Source organism: Rhinolophus sinicus, linkage group LG06 (genome assembly GCF_036562045.2).
Source record: "Rhinolophus sinicus isolate RSC01 linkage group LG06, ASM3656204v1, whole genome shotgun sequence".
Classification (NCBI taxonomy): Eukaryota; Metazoa; Chordata; class Mammalia; order Chiroptera; family Rhinolophidae; genus Rhinolophus; species Rhinolophus sinicus.
In genome coordinates, this window is record NC_133756.1 from 158,386,124 (window position 1) to 158,412,801 (window position 26,678).

General features: G+C 46.8%; 1 protein-coding gene across 4 annotated transcripts in view; it reads right to left on the reverse strand.

The window, feature by feature from the left end:
* Positions 1-26,678, reverse strand: part of AHNAK (AHNAK nucleoprotein) — a 107,452-nt gene that overhangs the window by 19,885 nt on the left and 60,889 nt on the right. For 2 of the 4 annotated variants that reach the window (XR_012497611.1, XM_019713898.2), the window contains one exon: positions 4,806-5,124. The exons of 1 other annotated variant lie outside the window; for it this stretch is intronic. Coding sequence is in view for 2 of the 3 variants with exons in the window: in XM_019713898.2 (XP_019569457.2) it covers positions 5,117-5,124 (8 nt within the window). In the remaining variant the exon portion in view is untranslated. Of the gene's footprint in view, positions 1-4,805; positions 5,125-6,884; positions 6,939-26,678 lie in introns of those variants that run through there. One more of the 4 variants, XM_074336495.1, reaches the window with a different exon arrangement.

Sequence of the window (26,678 nt, forward strand, 5' to 3'; positions counted from 1 at the left end):
GATGAACTGAGCACAACGACAGAAAGAGCATGTACCTGTGTTGCCAGAAAGCAGAAGAAAACTTTAAAAATGAAAGAATGCTCATGGGGTTCTTTCCCGTGTGCATGTGTTTAATCATGTGTTATAGCCCAGGTCTGCAAACTGTGTCCCACAGACCAAATGGTTTCTACATTTGAAGAAGGAGGAGAAAAAGTTGCTCCACCTCGTATAAATATATAATTATATATTCAGTCATTCTTCACTATGAGTATACCAAACTCTAAACAGGGAGGCCAGTGTTTGAATATAAACTTCCTGCATTTGAAAAGTATTAGGCACAAACTATGTAAAGAAAAAACTTAAAATGTATCTCAACAAAGAAAAAAAAAAGATTAAAAACAAGAAATGTATTTTTATCACTATTTGTTTTAACATTCATATCTCTGAGAATTCCAGGGGAAGATCACATATTTTGATCACATTACCAACTGCACTGCGAATCTGGGTGAAAATTTTCTTTGTAAAGGATGTTACCCCACCCCCACCCCAACCTGCAACCAAGGGAACATTCACCCTTGAAGAACACTAAGGAGAAATGGTAGTTCCTCAAACATTGCTGTCATGTGGCAACATCCGAGGGCTTGCCCGGATGGTATATCATGAATAGAATAAATTGATTGATGGGTAGGAAGGACCACCTCATTTTATACCCTTAACACGTGCGCCAGTTGAGGTTAGCCTGGCAGAAAAATCTATAAATGATTCACAAGGCAGGAAGTGGAAGCAAAACCAGCCCGCATCAACTTTATCAAGATGATGTGGATAAAATTATGTCTCGTTTACGGCTGATGCAAGGCATGCTATTTGCGAATGCCAAGGCATTTGTGGGCAGTAGTAATTCACTGTAGGATGATTGCTGCTCAAAATGGCTTCAGAGAGATGATAAAGAAAGCCTTCATTGATGATGATAGGGCCACACAAACGATGCATTCTGAAACATGTAATTAGGGACTATTCCTCCCCAGCACTTACAGAGCACACCAACAGGCACATGGGAACAATGTGAGGGTGAGTCATCAGTAGTTAACCACCCAACATATTTCCATGAGTGAACTAAAATTATAAAACTTAAAAAAATTATAGTACGTGCAAAAAAAAAATCTGAAAATAGGTTCAGCTAAGCATGCACGGTCACCAGCGTCGGAATGGATAAACTGGGCGTTTGGAACTCAGGTTTGTCCCCCCTCAAGTGAATGGATTCCTAGCCTGTCGCAAAGTCTAATTAACTCAAAATATCTACAGTTATGTGCCTGAAGCACCCCCGTCATCCTATGTAATTGCGAGGCATGTAACTGTAGAGCGTCCTTCAGAATTCCCTCTATATGGCCCTGGTAATGGAAGCAAGTACTCCCTGAGCCCTAGGACAGGAACAAGATGTGGGTCAGGGCATCCCCAGGGGAGATGAGATGAGGAGCAGGCCTTAGGGCATCAGGGGGAGGAGAAAGGATCTCCTGACCCACTGACCCTATGTGTCCAAATCTGGCTTCTCAATTTACCTTGAACTTGTCCCCTTCTCTCTACTCTTATTGCCAATACCAGGCCTTCACCATCTATGGCCTGAATTACTGCCTCTAAATTACTTTCCTAGCGCTGCTGTAACAAATTACTACAAACTTAATGGCTTAAAAAAACAACCCACAAATGTATTATCATATAGATCTGGAGGTCGGAAGTCCAGAATGGTTTCACTGGGCTAGAAACTAAGGTGTCGGCAGGCTGCGTTCCTTTTGGAGGTTCTAGGGGAGAGTGTTTCCTTGCTTTTTCAGTTTCTAGAGGCCACCTGCATTCCTTGGCTTGTAGCCCCTCTCCTCATGTTCAAAATCAGTAGTGCAGCCTCTTTTGTTCTCTCTCTGACTCTGGCCTCCTCCTCAGCCTCCCTCTTCTATGTATAAAGACCCCTGTGACTACATTGGGCCCATCCAGCTGATTTGCAATCTTAATTCCATCTGCAGCTTTCATTTCCTTTTGCCATGTAACCTAACATAGTCACAAATTCTAGGGATTAGGACACGTATATCTTTGTGGAACAATTACTCTGCCTCCTAAATGGTCTCTAAGGTTTGTCTTGCCCCCGTCTGCAATACAGGCAGACCCTGTCTTATTGTGCTTCACTTTATTGAGCTTCACAGATATTACGTTGCTGTTTTTATTGTTTTGTTTTGTTTACAGATAAAGGCAAGACCCTCTACCAGCAAAAGGCGTAAGTAAGACTCACTTTATTGCAATAGTTGCTATATTACTGTGGTCTGGAACGGAACCCAACATTATCTCTGAGGGCTGCCTGTATTCTTCCCATGACTGCCAAAAATCAAACAGTAATTTCGTGCTTTTGTTTAAAATCCTTTCCTGCTACCAGTCAATAAAATTCAGACTCCTCACTAGGCACCGGGGCCCCTCCTGGGACACTGGCCCTCCCTCTCACTCTGGCCTCAAATCCTGCTGCTTCCCCCACCTATGTTGGGGGTCCAGGTGTGGACAAGACTTAGAGATAAGCTTGCCCTCCAAGTTAGGCTAGTAAATTCACAGACAGTGAGTGGATGTGGTGAGCCATCTATGGGGATGAAGCAAGAGACTGTCGCTAACTAGGAGAAAAGAATTCAGTCACACCCTACACTCCACCAAGGTGATCAGAGAGTCATCAGGGGCAGGACTAGAATGTAGGTGTCATCTAGTACGTGCAAATCTAATCCGGTATACTGCACCCACTGGATGAATAGAAAGGGTCGCTGTGCCAAAGAGGGAGGATGGGAGTAGCTCGAGGGGGACAGGTAGGTCCTGAGCAGGGAGGAACCATCGACAAGGATCATTACTGGGTGCTCCCTCAACAGCCCCCTCCTTCTAAGTCTGTGCTCACCACCCAACCTTCATGAGGTTTGTCCACAGGGGGAGAATATGCTTGTCTAGTCCCCAAGAACTTTGTATTTGTCATTAATAAATGTGCTTCTGGTTGCAGCTATTGGTCTGGAGGCTTGGTTAGCATGCAGTCACCTCTGAGAGACGGGACCCTTCTCATTTTGTCCCCTCAAGAGGCCACAAAGCCATGAGACAGACCCTGGCATTGCTGTCTAGGACAACCCAGGTCCCACTGTTGATTCGTTCTCCAGCCAGCCCCAGGTGCACCGTCCATGGAAAAGGGACTGATGGAAAGAAGGGAGAGCAAAGGAGAAATCTCCTGATGCCACCAGGCCACAACAGATGATCTTCTTGGTGGGCAGACCTCCTTTCTCAGGTGACAGTTGCCTGCATGACTATGAGGCACGCACATTGATATTTGAAACAGGCAACAAATCCATGCTGTTCACTCCTCCACACCTTTGCACAGGTCAGTTCTCACTGACTGAAGTACCTCCTCTTCCCAAAGTCACCTGAAGACCCAAACTCCATCCTTCATGACCTATGCAATATTTGGGACATACCTGTACTAAAAAAGTGATTCATTATTTATCTAAAGTTCAAATTTAACCAGGTATCCTGTATTTTCATCTGCTAAATCTGGCGACTTTAATATTCCTTCAAGACTCAGTTCTTGGGCTCTTCCCCACCCTGCCTCTGATAACCCGAGGACCAGGGGCTCTCTCTGCCACCCATCACACCTGATCTGGGCTCTGTCATGCACACATCTCACTGTGGCACGTTTGCTTGTGCCAGGATCCAAATTTTTGTTCTCTTGCCATTTATTGAAGAAAAATGAGAAACTCCAGGTAAGCAAAAGGAAAATACATCACTCAAATGTAAGTCTGCATCATGGTTCCATTCTTTGGAGCCTGTAGTGGGAAAGTTGAAACCAATGTGGAAATTAAGACAAGATGAAGAACGGTACAGGACTAGAGAGCCTTGCTAGTCCATCTCTCTTCTTCCTGGCAGGGCCACATCAATAACCAAGAGATAACCCTAACTCCCAAAAAAGATCCACCATCACTCCCTGGCCAGCCCATTGGAGAAATATACTTCATGGACTGGAAGTTCTAACAAAGTCAACACATTCCAAAAAGTTTGAAAATCATTGTTTCCCATTGCTCCCCTCTTCTTTCTTGTGTCTAATAAGATTGGCTTATGAAATTGGATTCTTTTTAAACCACAAATCCATCTGAAATGTAGTCATCTCTCGTGATAAATTTCAAGACCTGATTATTTTGCAATTATATCAGTGTTGATAAATGTTAAATATTAACCAATAACCAAACAAGTATCTTTTGATGTCTAACACCATAGAACAAGAATTTCAGATTATACCTCAGTGAAGGGAAACTTTCAAAAATCATATGCCTAAAGAGATATATATATATTTTTATATATATATTTTTTTTAATTGGGGAATATTGGGGAACAGTGTGTTTCTCCAGGGCCCATCAGCTCCAAGCTGTTGTCCTTCAATCTAGTTGTGGAGGGCGCAGCTCACTGGCCCATGTGGGAATCTAACAAGCAACCCTTGTTCAGAGCTTGTGCTCTAACCAACTGAGCCATCTGGCCGCCCCCTAAAGAAATATATTGACTGACATGTTAAAAATAACATTTTAATTTCTGTGGACCAATAAAGAAGAAAGAGGAAGAGGAAACAAGGGAGGGAAGAAAGAGGAAAAGGAGAGGAAGGAGAGAATGTGCTGAGCTTCTCTCTAGCGCCTCACCATTTGGAGGCAGAAGTCATGCACTGACTCTGAAAACTGAAAAATAGCGACCGGAAAGCCACCTGCCTAGAGCCAATTCTCCCAGTGATTTTAACAATGCCCAACAAGGGAGTAGAAAAAGCCACCAGGGCTGACCCAGCATAGATGCCTGATAGATGTTTATTGAGTGAATGAGTACAGGACAATCACCCGAGCCCCACAGTTGGTTACAAATGTAAGCCCACACCCGGTCCCCTTAGTGGGGAAGAAACACACCAAATGGAACTGGTGCAGCAGTGCTGCATCCAGACTGGCTGGGGCTCCAAAAGCCACCTCGTGAAAGGTATTCCATTAACTGCAGGTGTTCGTTTACTTTGGCACAGCAACATGTAATTTCCCATTTTTAGAACAATGGTCCAAAGAACAGTCACAAAAACAACCTTCTGAGGAGGCGGTTTTCTTCCTGGCCTTGGCTATGGCCCTGTAAAACAATAATAACAAAGGGATTTTATTCAAAACACTGTTTGCATCTCTCCATCAACTCAGGAGGCTGTTCGCTAACTTTGCACGGGCTGAAAGGGGTCCCCCCCAACCCTCCTCTTTGTAGGGCATCTAAACTAACTCTTGCCTTTGGGTGGGGTTAGATTTGGAAAGGATTCTGCTGTTGGATCTGTTTTGGTCTTGCCACGCCTCCCTCTGTTCAGTTCCCATGTGGCGGGCGAGGGTTGGAAAGGAAGCTTGTAGAAAGCTGGAATCTGTCCTTTGGGTGCCCTGGACAAGTCTGAGACCCGAAGAGGACAATGCGTTCTTGAAAACATGCAAATGGCAGGCAAAAGGAAGTAAGGGAGGAGGAAGGGATGAGAGGAAGGGATGAGAGGCACCTGCTTAAGTCCCAGTCATTAAGAAATTTCTTTCATTATCATCTCCAAACTCACTTTCTCTCTGCCATCTCTCTGCTTCACAAACTTGGGATATTGGTTCCAAGACTTCAGGAGTCTTTCGCCTTCCTTCCCCGTCTCTGTGCACCTTCCTTTCCACCCCACCTCCAGCTCATCTCCACCTGAAAATGCATGCTTCCCTGGCCTCCTGGCCCAGCTGCGTGTCCCTGTGGGTCTGCACGCCCCTGGCTTCTCTTACACCTCCTCTACTCAACAATGTTCAGAGAGTCCTTTTCCTCTAGAAAAAGTCCAGCTTTCTTAGTGGGGCCTCATCTGGAGCCAGTCTTCCTTGCCAACTTTATCTTCCACTAGTTCCGACATAAATCTTAGGCGCCAACCAAAACAGGCTGCTCACCGTTTCCCAAACTCCACCTTTGCTCTCTAGGTGCCACCTTCTCCCCGCCTCCCAACTTAGAGTGACCTTCCTCGTCCTCCCTCCATGACTAAATCTGACCCATTATTGAAGGTTCACACACATAGTCCCTTCTTGCTGACCAACCTAGTTGAAAATGGCCTCCCCCCTCCCTTGCTGAGGCTCTGAGCTTCTGCCATTCCTTCAGTATCTCCACTTTGTCAAGAAATCATCAGCCTTGCTGCTTTTCAAATGTGAACTGAATGGCTTAGAAGAGAAAGACGCAAGACCTCTTTCAGAGGCTTGGAAGGAATTGGGCAGCAATAAAGTGAAAGCTTTCACATTTTGACGCTACCCTACTCTCTCGATGACTCTGATGCTGAGCTGAGCTCTTCTTACGTACGACCTCACGGAACCCTCACACTGCAACGGTAAGGCAAGTAGCACGGTCCCCTTTTTACAGACAAGGAAACCAATGCTTTGAGAAATTAAGTAACTTCCTGAGAGCCTCACAGCTTAAGAGGAGCAGAGCTGGGGTTCAAACTTGTCTCACAATATTGACTGCTATAGCCAATACTCAATACTCTCAGTATTCAATACTCAGCATTCTCAGAGAATTTACAACACAGAACAGTTAAGATGAACACGGTGGGTAGGAAACCATGGGTTCTTCTCCCAACTGGAAGAAATTCATGGACAGTGTACATAGAGGGGATGGTTTCCCCATTCCATGTTTTTGTTTTCTTAAGGAGGTAGAGGTATTTGAGTTCCTAGAATATCAGGATATATGATGAAGTTCCCTTTGAAAAAATGTCATCGCAGGCTTCTGTGCTTGGGGGGAGTAGCAGACAAAACAGAAAGCTTTGATGCTGCACCAAAAATCACTGTGAGATGACAAGTCAAGTGACAAGAGTGAGGATTGTGGCATCAAGTCCCAGCCCCTACACTTACCAGCTGTGAGTCTCAGACAAGCCATTTTACCTCTCTAAGCCTCAGTTTCCTCATCTGCAAAATGAGAATAATACCTGGGTGACAGCAGGGTTTAGATGAATTAAATTAAATAATCTACATAAAGCACCTGGCACATACTTAATAAATTATTCAATACATTGTTACTGTTGTTATTACTTCGCCTTGAACATAAGCATATGCATTTCTTTTCACTTTTTAAAATCAAAGTATAACATACATACAGTAACGTACATAAAACACACTCATATGGACAGCTTGATAAGCCTTTCCATATAAATGTACTTACTTACATAACCACCCCCCAGTCCAGACATATTTCTAACATCCCAAAAGATACAACCATGATCTGACTCATCCTATTTTCACTTTACCTCTTCTTGAATTTCACATTAATGGAATCAGACAATGTGCTACCTTTCATATTGTATAGTACTCTATTGTATGGTTATATGAGAATTTATTTCTCCAATCTTCTACTGATGGGATTTCAGGGTGTTTCAAGTTTAGAGACAACTCCTTCGAACATTTTTATATATATCTTTTTGTCAGCATACCATGCTTCCCCAAAAATAAGACCTAGCCGGACCATCAGCTCTAATGGGTCTTTTGGAGCAAAAATTAATATAAGACTCAGTCTTATTTTAGTATAAGACCGGGTATGATATGATATGATATGATATGATATGATATGATATGATATGATATAAATATAAGACCAGGTCTTATATTAATTTTTGATCCAAAAGATGCATTAGAGCTGATGGTATAGCTAGGTCTTATTTTCAGGGAAACACAGTAGGCACTAATATCTCTTAGGTTATAGAGTAGGTATATCTTTAGTTTTAATAGAATCTGCCAAACAATTTTCCTAAATGGTTGTACCATTTCTACACTTCCCACAGCAATGTATGATAGTTTCAGTTGCTCTGTATCTTTAGTGACACTTGGTATTTCATTCCTTTCCTCAGACATTCTGGTGGGTGTATAGTGATATCTCCTCGTCACTTTAACTTATATATTCCTGATGAGTAATGATGTTGAGCACCTTTTCATGGTTTGGCCATCTGGATATGCTCCTTTGTGACTGTTAAGTCTTTTGCCCAGTTTTTATTGGGTCATTTGTTTAGTGGCTCTTCAAATATTCTGGAAATGAATACTTTGTCATATATATTTATTGCAGATATTTCCTCTGAAGCTGAGGCTTGCCTTTTCATGTTTTTAATGGTGCCTTTTGATGAAGAGACACTTTTAATTTTGATAAGGTCCAATTTATTGTTTTTTCTTCTACGGTTAGTGCTTTTGTGTTCTGTTTTAGAAAATTTTGCCCAACCTCAAGGTCATGAAAGTATTCTGTCTGTTAATTTATCTGAGTCTTGCTTTTGTGATATCTTCCTCTACAGTTGGAGATAACTGATTTATTATTTCAATAAGATGCAAAGGTCTCATAGGAAAACTAACCATTACTGGCTCACATGACAACGCTCATATGATAATGACTGCCTCCATCTCTGGACCATCCAGCCTGTTATCCCAAGGGCAACTCGTGGCATCAGACTGCATTGCTGGAATTCCACAGGAGGAGCCCCTACATGCAGGGTGATAGCTTTCAAAGTGAGCCAGGAAGGAGCGGGCAGAATAGCAATCCCCCCCATACTGGTTTATGCTCTCAGGCCAGCAGCTTACTCTAACAACCCCAGCTGTGATCACTTTGCAAATATATCCTTTCCCATCCTAGCAGTTTCTTCTCTCCCCCTTTAATAACTGTTTCCCATGGATTTTCTTTGCTCCCTGAATTTTCCCTTTCATTATCATTTGTCTAACCATTTACCGTCTGTAGGGCATTTATTATGCATTTGCCCTTAAAATCTTTTCTTCCCTTCTGGCTCTCTGCCCGTAAAGCAGGTCTTGTCAACCGCAGTACTATTGACATTTTGGACGGAATGACTGTGTGTTGTGGGGTCTGTCCTGGACACACTGTAGCATGCCCGGCTTGTCCTACTTCCCTTGTCCTTCCTACCTTTATTCTCCTGTCAATCAAGAGGAAAGTGAGGGTGTGGCTGGGAAGTGAATCAGCTTTCTCAAGCTTAAACGGACCTTAGATACCATCTAGTGCAACCCCCTCATTTTACAGATGAGGAAACGATCCTGTTGAAGGGCGGGGGTGGGGGGCAATGTGTCAGAACCAAATATGTGTGTGTGTGGGGGAGAGTGCCAGGCCAAACAGGAAGTCAAAATTCCAGAGCCTGAAGCAGAATTTCCAATCCCACCAGGAACCTGGGATTGCTTCCCACGGCTCCTTTCTCCCTCCAAGCCATGTCCCATTCCAGAAATGACCCAGGGCTTCTCACATAGATCTGCAGACCCAAATCCAACAAACCCCCAGCATATGTACACAAGTGTCTCTCCCTGGGAGCCCATTCCAGAGGTTCCAGTGGACAAAGATGACCAGTGACTCCAACAGGGGTGTTTCATGGTGACTAATGCCATAACCACATCTCAGTTTAATCCTATAATCATGAGAGAAATGATGGCCATCCCACCTGGCCACACCTGTCCTACCAGAGGAAATAGAGAGCAACAGAGATCCGTGGAGAGCAGGAGGGAGCCTGGGGACCTTGTTTGTCTTGGCTCTGTCTCCAAGCAGGCAAGCAATGGGACCCCCGGTGCAGCCGAGAGCCCTCAGCCAGAATCTCCCCAGTGATGGTGGGTGCTAACATGTGTCACGCACTTAACATACACTAACTGTTCTTAACACCTTATAAATACATGAACTCAGCACCCTCAACCAGCCTCTAAAGGAGACACTGCCATTCTCCCATGTAGGAGATGCTGATACGGAGCAGGGAAACCCTTGGTCAAGCAGCTGGATGCTTTCCCTGGAGCATCACTGATGGGATCACATCAGCACAAATCACCCTATCCCTTCTTGCCGACACCAAACTCACCCCCGACGTCACTGTCAGACATGAATGGAGACTGCCTTGTGTATAACAGCTTATACCTGGGTGGCATTCGAGATTTCAGTGGTACAGGATGAATATTTTTATTTTAACTGTTAAGAACTTGCTTCAATGCTTATTAGGAAAATGCCAGATTTCGTTTATGGTCGTGACATAAATATTTCTTTTTAATTAAATGTAATGTGGTTTAAATAAATTTATTTAAAAAGAAGTATTAAACTAATAGTATATGGATGTGGCAGAAATTGTGATGACAGTACTTGAGTGACTTAAGCGTGAGCAAGCCTGCTCCAGTATCGTCACATCTTAAAGACCCTGCCATAGCCCCTTGCCGGCTGTGTCACCCCCTCACTCACTTTATTCTCACCTGCCACTCTCATAGCATCTTTCTCAATAAAACCCTATAGACTTGAAGATCACAGTCAAATGGCCCTTGGGCTTCTCCTGCCCCTTTACATACATGGGTCACCCACTTTGGGTTCTCTCTGCTTTCTGGTGATGAAAGAGAAACAAGGCTGATAAATGTACTGAAACCCACAAGTAAGAGGCCAAGTGCGAAGACAGAAAGGAATGAGGAAACCCCACCCCATTCCTTGGACGCCATCCTGGGCCTTCTGCCCCCAGCTGGCCTTAAAAGGCACTGGCTGGGGAAATGTCAGCCCAGGCTCCTCTGCTGACGATCCCTCGCGGGCACCGGCACAGGCCTGGGAGTTGCACCCGGCCTGGCCCATGTGCTCAAGGACCCAACACTGTTCCCCTCCTGCTGGTGGCACAGTGGCATGGAGGGGCCCCATGGCTCCAGAATCTCGGACCTACAGGGGGTCCCGTGAGTTCTAGGACCCTCTCCACCCACCCAGACTCAGAACCCTGGTAATATAGGAAGAACTGTCCTTCCTTGGCAAACAGGGACAGTTTTAAAATAAAACACATAAATGAGCCTGGCGGAGAGAGATGGGGGACTTGCTCCAAGGTGCAGGGACAGAACAACAAATAATAAGCGGGGATTAGACTGGGCCACCAAATCCCACTGTCCCCAGCGATTCTCAGAAGACAGGAATCAAACGCCATCTGCGCAGCCATTGTATTCTTTTGGGCGCTGCCTTCCCCGCAGCTGGGTGGGGGCCTGGGCCTCCTGCAGGACATTGTTCTCTCTCAGAAGAGGATCTCGAAAGCAGAAGGAAATTAGAAATAACCACACAATGAATACCAGATTCTCCTTTCTCCCTGCTGCCGCTGCCAGGAGATTAAGCAGGGCTGGCTGACAGCAAGCCCCACCCAGCAGCTGCTCACCCTCCAGGAGGGCAGCGCCACAGGGAAGGGCCCTCCTGCAGAACTCGCTGTTCTCCATTGATTCCCAGTGTCCATTTTCTTTGTCTACCAAGATGCTGATTCCTGAGGGCAGAGATACATCTGGGGCTTCCTTCCCACAGGGCACAACGAGGGCAAGTTATGGGCACTCTGTGTTTGTCGATTGAGTAACTGATTCCATTTGGGGCACTTTGCTGAACACTTCACTCATTGAATCCCCATAGCCATTCCACAAAGTCCAGGCCACCCAGCCAATGGGCAGGACAGACCTGATTGGGGCAGCTTTGATGGGAACGAATGATCCTCCATACTTCTTACCAACATCGGCCTCCCCCAACAACTCCACGAGACAAGCTCAAAGAGGGCGACCTAAGAGAAGTCATGTCCTCTTCAGAACTCACACCCTGAGAGACGGCACGTGATGTGGGCATTAAGTTGCTTCGAGGAGGAGACAAATAGAGCGACTGTCAGTCTTACCAACTTAGCGTCAGAACATTCCCGCTAAGAACTATTTCTTAAAAATGCACCTTTTTTTTCTGTTGGGGCTATTATTCATTTTAACATAATGTTCTGTTTTCTGCCTCCTACATAAGTAGACACCAGCTTTAAATGTGGAATATCAAGCTCATATATCTAGTCAAATTTCTGTTTGCTTTTTGCTGCATCCATAGCTACGATCTGAATAAATAGAGGAGAAAGGTTTGGCTCCCAATCCTACTAGCTGGGCCCTATGCCATCATTCCCCAAAACAAAGGAGAAAAGTTGCCAGACGTGAGGGACCAGGGCTAATGGTGAAGGAATACACTGTTCTGTTGCAGGGGGTTACTGAGCAGGGTCAAACTCCCCAGGGAGGGGTGGGGGAGGAGGGAAGAAGACGTTCCCTTAATTCCCTATGAGGAGCCAGCACATTTTATAACTGTGGGCAGAGGAGGGAGGAGATGAGCTACCACAATCCAACCCTCTGCAGATGAGGTCACAGGCTTGGAGGATGCCCATGAACCCCCACTTGTACACGGCGGACCTGGACGTGGAACCAAGTCCTCTGCCCAGCTCAGGGCTCTCCTCCTCCACCCTGCTGCCCATCGGCTGCAGGATCTGGCAGCCCTGTGCTGTCTGTTAAGTAACCTGTGCCCTCTGGATTGCATCATACAATAGCCACACCCCTGACCCTGTCCTGGAAGGCTGGTCCATCTGAAAAAGAAAACCCAAGGATCAGGCTTTGTCCCTGAACTTTCCAGTATACAACCACACACACGTGACCTGGTTTTTTTCAGTCTGTTCTATCAGAATGTAAAAACATTCTTGATGGAAAGGTCAAGGTCGTGGAGTCAATCTCCAAATAAGCCCATTGTCACACAAAGGAAAGTAAGAGGCATCTTTGCCCCTGCTTGGCGTCGGCACCATCCTGCCCCCCTTCCCTCCTAGCTCATAGGGTAACTGAGTGTCCTCAGAAAAGCCTCCCACCTGTTCCAGTAACAGCCACCACCTCTTGTACACTTGACCCCACCCCCATGCTTCTTTCAGAGCATGGGAATCAACGATCCCATCTTGCTTAAAAACCTTTATCCTCTCTCTCCTGCCGGCTTCTTTCAGACCTCCTTGTGTCTGTCTCCTGTACTCAGGGATTGTCCCATCTCTCCTCTTACCTTTAACACCAAGCTTCCTGGTAGTCTACCTTCATCCCCGGAACTTCTCCCGGTAATTCCTAAGCCCCCTGCAGCATGCAACCCAGCCCAGCAGCTCTTTAGGAACTGCCCTCTGAAGGGTCACATATAGCCTACAAGCCTCAAACCCAGCAGCCACTTCTCAAGACCCATCCTATTTGATCTTCCTTCATCAATTAACTCAACAGAAAACAATGCTTCCTTGTGAAATGTGCTCAGGGACAGCACCGTGCACTGCTTACTCAAAGCGCATTCCCCTTCTCCTCAGCTGGCAAAATCCCAACTTTGTTCAAGGACAGGAAAGATTCTTTTATATCAGTAAGATGAGCACAGGCTCTGGTCCAAGGGCAGGCATGTGTCCTTTCAGACCAGTGGGGCATAGGTGCTCTTCTCAGGCAACCACCACGCCACCCCCCACCAATACGAAGGAGACGTGTGAGGAGAATGTCTGCCCCACACTGCTCCTTGTTTCCTGTCTTTGAAATCAGTCGTGTGAGGATGTGATGCTTGAAACTGGGGAAATGCCAAGAGGACCTCAGCAACAATGCCCAGAGCTTTGCTGCTGAACATCCTGACGACAAGAAACATAATCCCCTTGTCAACGTCACCACTGGATGGGTTTGCTGTTACCTGAAGCCAAAAGCAGCCCCAGCCAAAGTGTCCCTCCTCTCTTGATTCCTAACGTGACCCTCCTGTCCCTCATTCTCAAGTCTCCTTGACAGCCCACCCTGTGAATGTCAATGCTCCCTAGGTGCGTGCCCTCATCATCTGTTCATCAAGTCAACAAACACATGTTGGCACCTTTTGTGTCACAGGCCGCCCTTGTAGAGTTGAAACTCTATAGGGGAGACAAAAAATAAATGAGATAAACAGATTAAAAATGTCAAGCTGTGATCAGTGTGTGCTCTGAATGAAATGATTGGCTAAAGAGGATGTTGAGAAGGACACGGAACCTCCTGAGATCAGGGACAGTGACCTGAGAGGGAACGTTTAGGCTGAAGTTTGGAGGATGACAAGGAACAGATCATGTGAAGACGAGGCAGAGCATTCCAGACAGTGGGAACGATGGGGAACCACAACGTGGACCTGAGGAGGGAAAGACTTAGCATGTTTTGGGGACCACAAGGAAGCCGTTGAGGCTAAGAGAGTGAGTAATGGGGAGGAGGGAAGTCAGGTGAAGCTGAGATCCGGTGTAGAACCTTGTAAGCCATGGGATGCTGGTGGTTGTCATGCTCAGTGTCGTTGGAAGTCATTAGGTAAGAGGATTAAATTTGTCTTCCTAAAAGATGACTGTGGCTGGAATTTGGAGCCAGAGTGGAAGTGGGGAGGCCGTGTGGACTCAGTCACCCAAGTGAGTGACGGGTGTGGCTCAGCCTGGGATGGTGGCAGTACAGATGGCGAGAGGTGAGGTATTTCCCTTGTGATGTAGTCCCAAGGCAGAAATGATAGAACTTGCTCATGAGTGGGATACAAGGGATGAGTAAGAGGGAGACACGGGGTTGATGCTCATATGTTCTAACTTGAACACAAGGGAGAGTAGTACCATTGACTGAGACGGAGAAGCAGGTTTGAGAGTGAGGGAGGCAAATCATTTTTGGAGTTCCATTTGGGAAATGCTGAGTTTGAAATGCCTGAGGGACATCCAAGTGAAGAGAGCAAGGGACAAATACGTAGTCAAGGCTGGAGCTCAGGGAATTGGGAAACGGGAGATTGTCAACCTAGAAATGGCATTTAACACCATGGGAATGGATGAGATCCATTGGGCGAAGCATAGAAAGGGAACAGAATAGGGCCAAGAGGTCATTCAAGTTAGAAATATCATTTTTCACTACTCTCTCTCTCTTCTCCCCACAGTGTTAGATTGTTACATCCTATCAGCTCTAAATCCAAAATGTTCCCTAAAGCTGTCTTCTTTCTTCATTCTGATGGCTGGTACCCTTCCAGCCTTCACCCTCTCTCCCCTGGAGAGTTCCAGCAGTCTGTGGGGCTTTGGTCCATCCAATTAATCCTCCATCCTGCCACCTGTGGGGTCTGCCCCTGCTCAGCTAGAGCAAAACCGAAACCAGAGCATGCAGGAGGCATCCTCAGAGAAGCACTCATGGCATAATGCCAGGTGGGAACGGAGTCACCCTGACCTGAGCTGGCGAGGCCCCAGCGACAGAGAGAACCAGATGCCCAGTCGGTAACCACAGCAACGGGAGAGGGTTAAAGCAGACGCCTATGCAGCGCCCTGCTCTGGCAGGGGGTGGCTTCATTAGCCTAGCTTACTGATGCCTGCCCACGTGGTTTCAAACTTAAAGGTACTACCTGACACCTGGCATGCCAGGGAGTGCTCTCTAAAACAGATAATAGCAACAAAAATAGCAGTGACTACCATTTATTGAGCACCATTTATTGCCAGGCACTTTAAATACATTCCCCAATTTATTAAAACAACCCTATGAGGTAGGTGTCATAGACGAGGACACAGGTTCAGTGAGTTTGAGGAGCAAGTCACAGCGAAGGCTTTGGGGTTGTATGGACATGGGTTTGTCCCAGCTCTGCTGCTCTATGATTGGGCTTTGTGGACTCTCCCAGCCTCATCTGTAAAATGGGACTAAATGAAATAACTCACGTTACAGCATTTAGCTGATGCATAGAAGTGCTCAGAGCTAATGGTTGTGATGCTGCTATTATGGTTATGATTTAAAAAAAAAAAAAAAAAAAAACGGAAGACAGCTCATGTCATTTCCCTGTATGAAAACCTCCAGTGGCTCCCACTCCCCAAAAACAAGAACCCCTGGGCTCACCGTCTGGCCCACCCACGCAACCTCCTCCTCTAGCCACACAGTGCCGCTTACTTCCTGAATGTACCATGTGGTTACACCTCCGAGCCTCTGCCCTTGCTGTCTCCATGCCCGGAACACCCTCCTCGCCCTTCGCCACTAAGCAGGTGACAGGAAGTTGTCAGCAGGGAGGTCCAAGAGCCACTAGCCACCAGGCCTGTTGGACTTACAGACTGGGACATCTCTCTGCATGCATTCTGGGCACCTAGCACAGCAGCAGACACTCAGTAGGGGCTGACTGCAGTACATATGAAAAGCTTGTCACATTTTTAGAAAGCAGTCATGGGGACGGTTGGTGGAGAGCTCAGTTCAAGATTCCGGGAAGAGCCAATATCTCAGGCTGGCCCTTCTAGCTGGGGCTCAGTGGTGTCACCTCCACGAGCCAAGGACAGGTGTCAACTCACTCCTCCACCAAAACTTCAGAACAATCCCCAGGGCAAGACTCCAGTTTAAAGACAACCAATATCATATGCATCTGAGGAACACGAGCCCAGGGCAAAATGCCCCATAAGAGAAAGGCCCTTCCGCAGCCTGTTGTCTCTCCCAAGGCCCTCCCTATCCCCAGATATCAGCCTATGCCCACCCCAGGTCCCTGCCCAGCCAGCCGCCTGGCAGGACAGCTGCTAGATTGCTTGGAATGACCGCTTACCAAGATTCTCTCAGAGACCAAAAGCCTTTAGTCTCAAAAAAAATGTAATCTCACAGGATGAATAGCACTTCAGGGCCTGTGACAATTAACAATATCTTCTTTAGGTGCCTGTGGGCAGATCACAAATTCCACTCGGAAGTGAGTAATAACAACTTTTCACATGCTCAGCATTTCGCCTCTATAATCTCATCTTATCCCTACAACAATTCTATGATGTACATGGCTTTAGTACCCCCATTTTGGGCAAAAGGGAAACTGAGGCTTAGGAAGAACAGCTCATAAGTGAGGGAGCAGAACTGGATGCAGGCAGCCCCACTCTGGAGCCTGAAGTCCCACCCGCTGTACCACATGGCATGGTCCATGGCCTTGTCTGTGGAGGGGGAGGCTGTGATTCCATGGACGAGGGGGCTATTTGGATCCTGTAGTTTCTTACTAGCTCCTGTAACCTGGGGAGGAGGGAAGGTCGGAAGGCATTGTCAGCGCAGTCACACAGTGACTGCCTCATGAGAGCCTTCACAGCCCCTGCCATATTTTCATTTGGCCTCCATCTAAGACTTCCCGTGCTGGGGGGATGACAGAGATGGATGACAGTAGCTGTCTTCAACACCCTTTGCACCCTGAGTCTGAGCTCTTCCGGGACCCATGCACTGGGATATGTGAGGTTGTAAAAGGTGTTTCAGCAAACGTTGCAAAAAGAATATGAAAACCCTACACCCATCTGCTGCCCAAAACAAAGTCAGCTGTCCCAGGAGCACCCCATCTCCAAGCCCATCCACATCTATGTAGTGCATTTCCAGAGGTGTAAACAGCATGATTTTGACATGTCAGAAGGAGTATTTAAGATCTTTTAAGCCTGTGCCCACTTTATCCCACAGTTCAGAGACTATCTTTCATCAAGCAGTGCCTTAAAGCTGACCTTTATTGCTCTTGTCCAACTTGTCTCTGATCAGCTTCCTTGGTGATGACAGTGGCCCCACAGTGAATTCTTTCACCTTATCCTCTCTCTAGGGGAAAACACTACACTCAATACCATTTGGGCTGAGGAAGTTGAACGAGTGATAACAGAAATAAGAATAAGAATTAGCCATAATTTTTTAACTACATAATGTGTGTTAGGCACCTGACAACTCAGAAATGAGGGAACAGAGGCCTAGAAACACCCCAGGAGACCCAGTCAGTCAATAGTAGAGTCAGGATTTGAATGCAGGACTTAACTTGGCACCAGGCCACTGCTTTCCAAGAAGGTTACAGCCTGGGGTCCATGGGAACTGAGAGAGCTCTCGGGGTGGGGACAGGGAGGGGGGGTCAGTTCACCCAGAGGAGTGGGTGACTTGAGGAGACTCTGGAAGTAGGAGGTGTAGTTTGAATCCTCGGTCTGGATTTAAGGGGCTCTGCTCCAAGAACACATCTCAATAAGCAGACCATGTCTAGACATGCTCTGCCTTTGCACAGCCAGGAACTCTAAGTTAATTCTGAGGCTGTCAAGGAGCTTGAAAAGAACACCATCTTCCACCCCCAGCTCTCTCCGAATGACCATGACCGGAGGGCCCATCAAAAACGAAAGCATTAAAGAACACAAGATATAAGAACCTGAAACCGAGATGGCCTTGAGATGAAGGTGAAGGATGTAGAATGTTTCATAGTGAGAGTCAGAACTGCTGAGCCCCACTCTGGCAACATTCTCCCAAGATGTCATCTTCAGGACCCCTCTTTTAGCCCATATTGAAGCAAAATGGGGCGTAAAGAGATATTGAGTCCAGGAACCCAGGCTTTCAGGGTCCCCCAGGACAGATCTGCTAGGACAATGGCGAGCTCCACAAAGTAGCCCAGGAGGACCCTTGTGAAGAGGAGACAAGGGCGGGGGGAGGGGGTGAAGAAAGCAACTGAGCTGCCCTGACAAGTGATCTTCACAAACTCATCCTGGAATTGAGAGTGAACTGGTGAACTGAAATGCCTGTCCCTGTACTGGCCTCTAGTCCTGCCCTTAAAAGTCTCCAAGAACTTGAGGACACACACCCTGGCCACCTGGTTCTCAGCTGAAGGTTCACATTTGCATTTCCTAAGGAAATGCATCCACTGGATACACTGGAGGTCCTAGATGGTCTGAAACCTACATGAAACACTTGCCATGTTGGTCCCCTTAAAAGGGTTCCCTGATCCACTGAAGGGAATCAAGAGTCTCCTAAACCTTAAAGCGCTGGGCCAAGGTTTGGTCCAGTGCTGCCTCCCGAACCTCACCTTTTGTTTCGCTTCCTCAACCCTCAGGAATGTGACCCTCATGTCCCTTCTAGAGCCTCCATCTGCTCTTCCCCTTCAGTAGCTGCCACACTCACCTCCCCACTCTATCCATGGAGCTGTTCTCACTCACACCCGCCAGGCTGGGGCTGAGGCAAACCCAGCCAGCGACTATAAAACTAAACGTACTGCACTTGACACCCTGGCCAGATCCCCTGGGACGGGCCACCTGAGCAGCCACAGCATGGCCCACTCTCTTCCAGACATGACTGGGCTCCACTTTCACTTCTGGCTCCCTAGGGAGGGTCTTTTCTGTCTGACCCTCAAAGATCATGGCCCTGAGATTGACCCGTTATGGTCTGAATTGTGCCCCCAAATTCATATGTTGAAGCCCTAACCACCATCACCTCAGAATATGACTATATTTGAAGATAGGGCCCTTAAATGATGAAGTTAAAATGAGGTCATTAGGGTGGGCCCTAATCCAATATGGCCGGTGTCCTTGGCTACCCAAAGAGACACCAGAGATGCACATGCTCTGAGGGGAGACCATGTGAGGACACAGCAGAATGCAGCCTTCTACCAGCCTAGGAGAGAGGCCTCAGAAGAAACCAAACCCACTGACATCTTGATCTTGGACTTCCAGCCCCCAGAACTGTGGGAAAATAATTTTCTGTGGCTGAAGCCACCCAGTCTGTGGCATTTTATTATTGTGGCCCTAGCAAATTAATATACACATCGTTACTGGCCTTTGCCATTTTCTGTCACTAATAATAATAATGATGATAGAAATATAGGTCAACCTTTATTACACTGCGCTAAGCAGTTTACATGCTTATCTTATTCAATTCTCCTGACAATACAGGAAACATTATTACCCCATTTTATAAATGGAAAAACTGAGGCTCAGAGATGTTAATGACTTGCGTAAGGTCACCCAACTAATAAATGACTGAGACAGGATTTCAACCTAGGCAGGCCAGCTCCACAGCTGTTCTCCCAGCCCTCACACCACACAACTGGAAATGCTCAGGGCACCAGCTCCTGAAAGGCCCGTGCAATGGACTGAAGGTTTGTGTCCCCCTCCACTTCATCTGTTGAGATCCTAACCCTCAATGTGATGGTATTAGGAGGTAGGGCCTTTGCACGGCAATTACATCATGAGGGTGGAGCCCTCGTGATGAGCTGAGTGTCCTTACATAAGGGGCTCAGAGAATTCCCTCATATCTTCCCACCATGTGAGCATAGAAAGAAGCTGGCCATCTGCAACCCGGAAGAGAGCTTTGACCAGAACCCGACCATGCTGGCACCCTGACCTCACACTTCCAGACTCTAGAACTATGAGAAATAAAGTTCTGTTGTTTCCAAGCCACCCCGTCTGTGGTATTCTGTTACAGCGGCCCAAACAGATTACAGCCCCTCAGCCAGGCTTGAGACCAGCTTGAGGAGCCTGATGGATGCCCGCTGGCTAGTTGCGCAGCAGGGCCCCATAGCTCCAGCTGCCATGGAGGCTGGTCTCCCTCAGCCCAGGAGCCTATCGCCCTCAGGTTCCACATCCACTGTCCCGCCTCATCTGAAGGCCTGTGGAGCCGTCATTGCATTCTTCTCCCCTCTGTCACTCTGTCCTGTGGCAGCCGAGCCCAGTGAATAAGCAAGCCCTTCACAGGCCACCTCCAAGTCCTCTTCAAATCACCCCTATAACTAAGTGCTCTTGAGGACTCTAGTTCACAATTCACCTTAGAAAAAGGCTTAGCTCATAAGCGATAGAAATGACAGCTGCCTGCCAAGAATAAAAGCAGGGCTGCTTCCTCACCCCCCACCTTGTGCCAGAAGGTCAGAGCTGCAATGGGCCTGAGAGACAGTCCCTCTTGGTCACACGGTGCAGAAGAAAGAATGGGGTTAGGCCTGAGACAGGGGAGCCTGATGTAAGCTGCAGGCCCCCTGCCAAAAAGGCGAAGTCCACCCTCTAATGAACAAATCCAAGGTCTGTGAGCACTGGCTTACTTTGGAGGGTGGGAGGAGGACGAAATTGGCCGGTACGGACTATTCATGTCACAGGCTCTCATTACTTTCTACTGCATCTCAGAGTCAGGTCCCTGCCTGGCTTCTCCTGCCTGGGTTATAAGCTCTGTGAGGGCAGGAGCTGGCTGTTTCCTCCACTGCCCTAAGCACAACATATATCACAAGGTGTGGTACCTGAACCACCTGCCCCAGACTTACCTGGGGGCCTTATTCAATGAGAATTCCTAGTCCCCACTCCAGGTCCACCAACTCAGACGATCCAGGGTGGGACCCAGGAATCAGCATCCGTCAAGCCCCCCACCCCACCCCAGCTATTCTGAGGTTCACTGAGCTGCCAGCTCCTTCACTTAACCATGCCCCGTCCCACAAAGGAAGTCAGCCAGGCCCTGACGTGGAACATTAGTAGGGGAGCCAACCGTCTGGTGGGGACCGAGGGGTTTCCTGGGACATGGGACTTCCAGTGCTAAACCCAGGACAGCCCAGGACAAGTTGGGATGGTTGGTTACCCTAGCCCCTTGCAATCCTGCACAAGGACACGGAGCAGGGCTTTCCAGGCTCACAGGTGAGAGGGATTATCTGCAAAGCGCTTCTACTTGGTGTTGGAATGGTGTTGGAATGCACCACGAATGTACTCAGAGCTGGAAGTAGGCGTGGGTGCTGTTGTGGGATTTCACAACACTTCAAATGAAAAAAATGAAGCCAGACCACAAGGAACTGACTCAGGGGCTCTGGAAAAAAGTTCAGCTTCCCCAGTCAGCTCCCTGCCCCAAACCTACTATCGCCATCGTGTGCCTACCCTGACCTGACTGTTCCCTCAGAATCAGAGGTGTCACCCCTCAGTAGGAAGAAGTCGTGAGACTCAGGGGGTGTCAGACCAGAAAGTCTCCGGGAGATCAAACAGGTCCCTCATTTCTCAGATGAGAAAACTAAGGTCCAGAAGGGCCAAGCGACTGGCAGGGTCACATGGCTACCCAGCCAAAAGGTGACTCCAACTCTCCTGAGCGCCACACCTCTACACAAGCCCTTCTGCTGTATGAAAAATTACAAGAACAGGAAAAGAAACCAGAAATACTAAGGTGGGGAGGAAGAGGCTAGATGCATAGATGGGTCAGAACAAGAGTGCTTGAGGGGTCACGGTGCCCTAACCCCCACCTATTACAGATGAGGAAACTGAGGCACACAGAGGTCAAATGTGTTTCCCAAGGCTACATACAGGAAAGCTCTCTCACAGGTCACTTAAGGCCTGTCCACAGTGGGCTATAGACGTGGGTGCTGCAAACAAATTGAAGACTTGCTGTATCTGAAATGAGAGACTCTCGTGACAGTATCCAGCAGAAAGGTGGGACTAGGGGTGGCTGGGGCTGGAACTAGAGACCTGGCTCCAGCAACCCTCTGCTGGGGGAGCCTGCCCAGAGAGAGTGTTCACACCCGGCAACGGCCACGCAGGAGTTATTCCGGGGGCAATGGGACTGACTTTCACTTTTCACTTTAAACAGTTTTGTTGCATAAAATAATTGATAAGAATTTGGTTTTTGTGATATATTTTTTTAACGATGAAAGAGGGGACACTTTTCTTCAGTGGATGGTGAGAAAAAAGCAGGAGGCCAAGCCCTGAGCTTTGGAAAGCAGAGACCTGAGGTGTCTGTACAGTGGTACAGCTAGACTGCAAGTTGCCTTTCCTAAGTACATTAAGAGTAACGAATGTGGAGATCATAAAACATTTCCACTTTCCATACTCAGTCGGAAGAGGACACCTAAGGATTTTAGAACTGACATCTAAAACGCATTCTGAGCTCTCCATAATTGAGAATTTAAAAATATTACCTCCAAGTTATAGCCCGTGACAAAATGGGAATAATCTTCCAGTAATTGATGTCTGTGTGGTCTGCCCTGGCTCTGACGAACCCTTAGGGAATGAATGAGTCACTTTACAGAGTAGAATTTCCTGAATCGCTAAAGGTGAAAGCTTTAGGTGATAGACAGTTCAACTTTTAAATAGAAGTCTTTCCAAAATGGCCTCTTCGCCTCCTACATTCTGAAACAGAGCGCCCAGGACATTATTTCAGCAGTTCCATTTTAAGGCGGCAGCGTAGGGGTTGCCAAAGCCTGGAACTACTTCCCTTTCAGTACTTTACATTCAGGAATTTCCCTCTTTAACCCCAATCCCCTCTCCCCTATACAGCCACCCTCCCGTGCCTTGCTGTCACCACTCCTGCCCCCCATGTCATTCCATCTCTGGTCCCTAGTCCAGCTCCTCAACCCTCCTGATTACCCACAGTTATTGAAAGCTCGGCTGCCACGCCCAATGGCTCAGCAGTTTTTTCTGTCCCTATTTATTAAAGCTACAGGACTGGAAACCACTGGAAAGTCACAGAACCGTGCTGAAAATAATCACAGCAAAAGCCCACATTTGTATAACACACAGCACTTTTGTTTACAGATTTTATGAAGTCCTTACACCCCCAAAGCAGCCAGCACAGATCGTTGCAGCCACATTTTTATGACAAAACTAAGATTTACTGGTTAGATGAGCTTCACAAGGTCACCTGACCAAAAAGGAGTAGGTGGATAACTTGAATCCAGGTCTTCTAACACCAAATCCACACTCTTTTGCTCTTCTTGAATCACGTACTTTGATTAAATATCTGTTACCTAAAATCTGCCAAGAGAATGGGCAGAATAAGGAAAAACTGACAATCCAGCTGAACTCCTTTAACATGAAGATCAGTAGAATCAAGCCTGGCAATGACTTTTTATTTCTATTAGTGTTAAATTGTTCCTTGTGCAAATCACTGTAATTGCTACTTGCAAACAAGTGTTGGGTACAACAAACCACTGAGGTGCTTCTGCAGGAGATGAAAGGATGGATAACATGGTTACAAAGGGTTTGGACAAGTGGCCTGGTCTGCACTGTAATTGTTAACAGCCTCTAATGGAAGAAATTGAAGGTCAAGGTGAAGGTGTTAATTTACTCTCAGGAGAGTTAGCTTTGCTGTGTTTTCATCTGAAAGTCCTACAGACCAGGAGTGTGTTTCTAAGGGTGTATCCATTTCCTCCATATGCCAGGGCAACACAACGGTGCCGTATGTTCCAACAAGTTAATTATAACAGAATATGAGCTGTTTAGATTTTTACAGAGAGCATACACCCCACAATCACGCTGACTGGTGTCACTTTAAATTTATGACCACATATTTCAAGTTGCCACCCAGCACTGCCCGGAAATACTACTCTACTTCTTACCAGTTCCCTTTCCCCCTCTCCAAAATGGCTATTCCACACCTTCTCCTCTCTATTCTGCCTCCGGTCTCCCTCCCTGTCTTTGCTCTCAGTTCACAATCTCCCCCCCACCCATGTCCCCAAGAAAAGAGAAGCCACCATCAAAGGCTTCCTCGTGTCCCCTCCATGAAGCCCTTGGTGCCCCCGAACCCAGCTCTCCCTTCAGGCCTGTTCTGGTGATAGAATGACCACCTATCCTGCTTTCCCTGAGACGGGGTTCCCAGGACATGGAACTTCCCATTTTAAAACTTTCCGAGACCCTTCAGAAGGAACATGGCTCTGTCAATTCTTTGATGTCAAACGTCGAGCCTCCAGAACTGTGAGACAATAAATTTCTGTCATTTTAAGCCACCCTAAGAAACTGTTACAACCCCCAGTTCATATCTACCTTCAGTCTGGACTGCTATCCTGAACACCAGACATTGATATACCCAGCTATGTACTTGGCTGTCTACAAAGAACCTCAAACTTAATGTGTCCAATACTGAACTTTTCACTTTTCTTTCCCAGATCTTTTCTCTCAATTTCCCCAACTCAGTAAATGGCAAGGCCATTTAGTCAGCTGTTCAGGCCAAAAAACGTAGGAGTCATTCTTGATTTCTCTCTCACCCCTGCCTCCACATGGCCAATCCATCAGCAGTTTCCATCAGGTCTACACTCCACATATTTCCTCCTTTTCTGCCAAACATCCTCGTGCTTTGCCACTAGAATGTTCCAAGAAGACAAGGACCTGGTCTCGTTCATTGCCATCCCCAGGGTGTGGAACATAACAGGCATTCAACAAATACTTGTTAGATTGATGAATGAAATAAAACCTTATTAATTCAAACACCACCACCCCGATTGAGAATTTGTGATCATTTAAACAGAGGCTATTAAGCAAATTAATAGTATAACTAAGATAAGGAAGCCCTTTAACTATGTGGGATAATGAACTGTTTACAAACAACATACCTATTAATTATGAGTCATTTGTGCAGTCCCCAAGTTTCTCTTCTAAAAGACCTGGTTTACTTGGTGGTGATGCCAAACCTGGGGCCTTCCTCACAGCCCAGTTTGATGCACCTATAGTACATCCTTGAACATAACGTAAGTGTATTTCTTTAAAAGAAAATACATGTTCTACGAACTTTTGCAGTGATGTAATTAGAAAGCATACGGTATAAACACCTTCAATTCTCGATGTTTCTAGTCTCCACCACGGCTCGCCCAGCATTCCAAAAATGCATCTTGAAACACTCAAGCCTTTTGCTTCTGAGGAAAGAATGTTAGGAGCTGTAATGGGTTTGGAAAGGAGAGGATACTCTCTCAAGCAGTTCCCAGCCTACCCTGCTAAAACATGCAACATGGCCTTTCTTCCATATATTTTCGGTGACCCAAATTTGCCATTTTCCCCATCCAACTGTTGCTTATGGTTCTCTTCTTTGAAGTTCAGTTCAGCTCTGTAAACATTTCCTGAAGCCTGATCTCAGGTCGGACACTGTCACATGCAGGTGGCTCAGAGATAGTAAACACCACATGGTCCCTGCCCTCCAGAATCTTCTTGCATTGGGGGATAATTATATGAGTTATATTAATTATATTGGGATCATGTCCCCATAACCAGACTACACTAAGAGCTATGGTTGAGGGGTGCATCAGGTGCTGGGTGGGTACAGGTAAAAGAACAGGTAGTCCCAGAGTGGGAGAGATGTTAGGGACAGAGAAGGTGACATGTGAAACCACTTGAGTGCACAAAGTGGACAGCCTGGGAAAAGCAGGAAGCACGGTTCATCCATGTATGGGTGCTAGATCCTAAACCAAACATGACACGGAAAAGCCTCACTGGGTTTACAGAACGGCTCCTGTAACTAGAACTCTGCTTCCTAGCGGCCAAAACCACAAAGGTTGAGAAGTGTACAACGCAGCTAACCATCCAGATGCTTCGTCACACAGCCACAGAGAGAGGCTGGAGTGCTGATTAAAGGAGCCAATGGGTGGTCACCCCAGATGGGCAAGGTCAATCATTTTGTGACTGACCCTTCACATCAACTCATCTTCTCCCCCCCCCCCCACCTTCATCTCTCATCTCTTTATTCTTTCAAGGAATAAACAAAACTTCTAAAGAACCAAATTGCTCACAATAATCCCATGCTTACCCAGCTGGTGCATTTCAATAGAATAAATAGACGATAGCAGAGGGCGGGTTGCACTCCTTCCGGACCTAACCCGCCCTGTTATTCAACCCAGATGCCTCCTCCTCCTGGGGACAACCACACAAGTTAAAAGGACTTCCAGTCTTATTTACTCCAACACAAGAGCAGGACCTGAGAGGAACTTTTGTTGGGCAAGAGCTTCAGTCTCCTGCAGCCACAGGGACGGGACAGAGGTGCTGGTACCTGACGCCCTGGGGAGGCCAGCAGTCTCTGAAGGAATATTTTCTGACAGCAAGCACAGTCCAAGCCACCCTAGAGCAGAGTTTCTCAATGGTGACACTTGAAATATTTTGCACTGGATAATTCTTGGTTGTGGGAGGCTGTCCTGTGCATTGTCGACTGTTTAGTCGCCTCCCTGGTGTTTTGGTCAGCTCAAGCCACTCTGACAAAAATACCATAGACTGCGTGGCTTTAACTACAGGAATGTATCTCACAATCGTGGAGGCTGGGAGCCTGAGGCCAGATCTGGTTCCATACCCACAGGGAACAACAAAAATCAAGGACCTTGTAAAGTTAAAAAGCCAGCTTACAGCTAACTTTCTGACAGAGACAGGAAATCTTCAGTTTAAGGCAGAAGAGGTAGCATCATCTTTTATTAATAAACATGTAACTTGCAAATGAAACGTAATGTGCAAA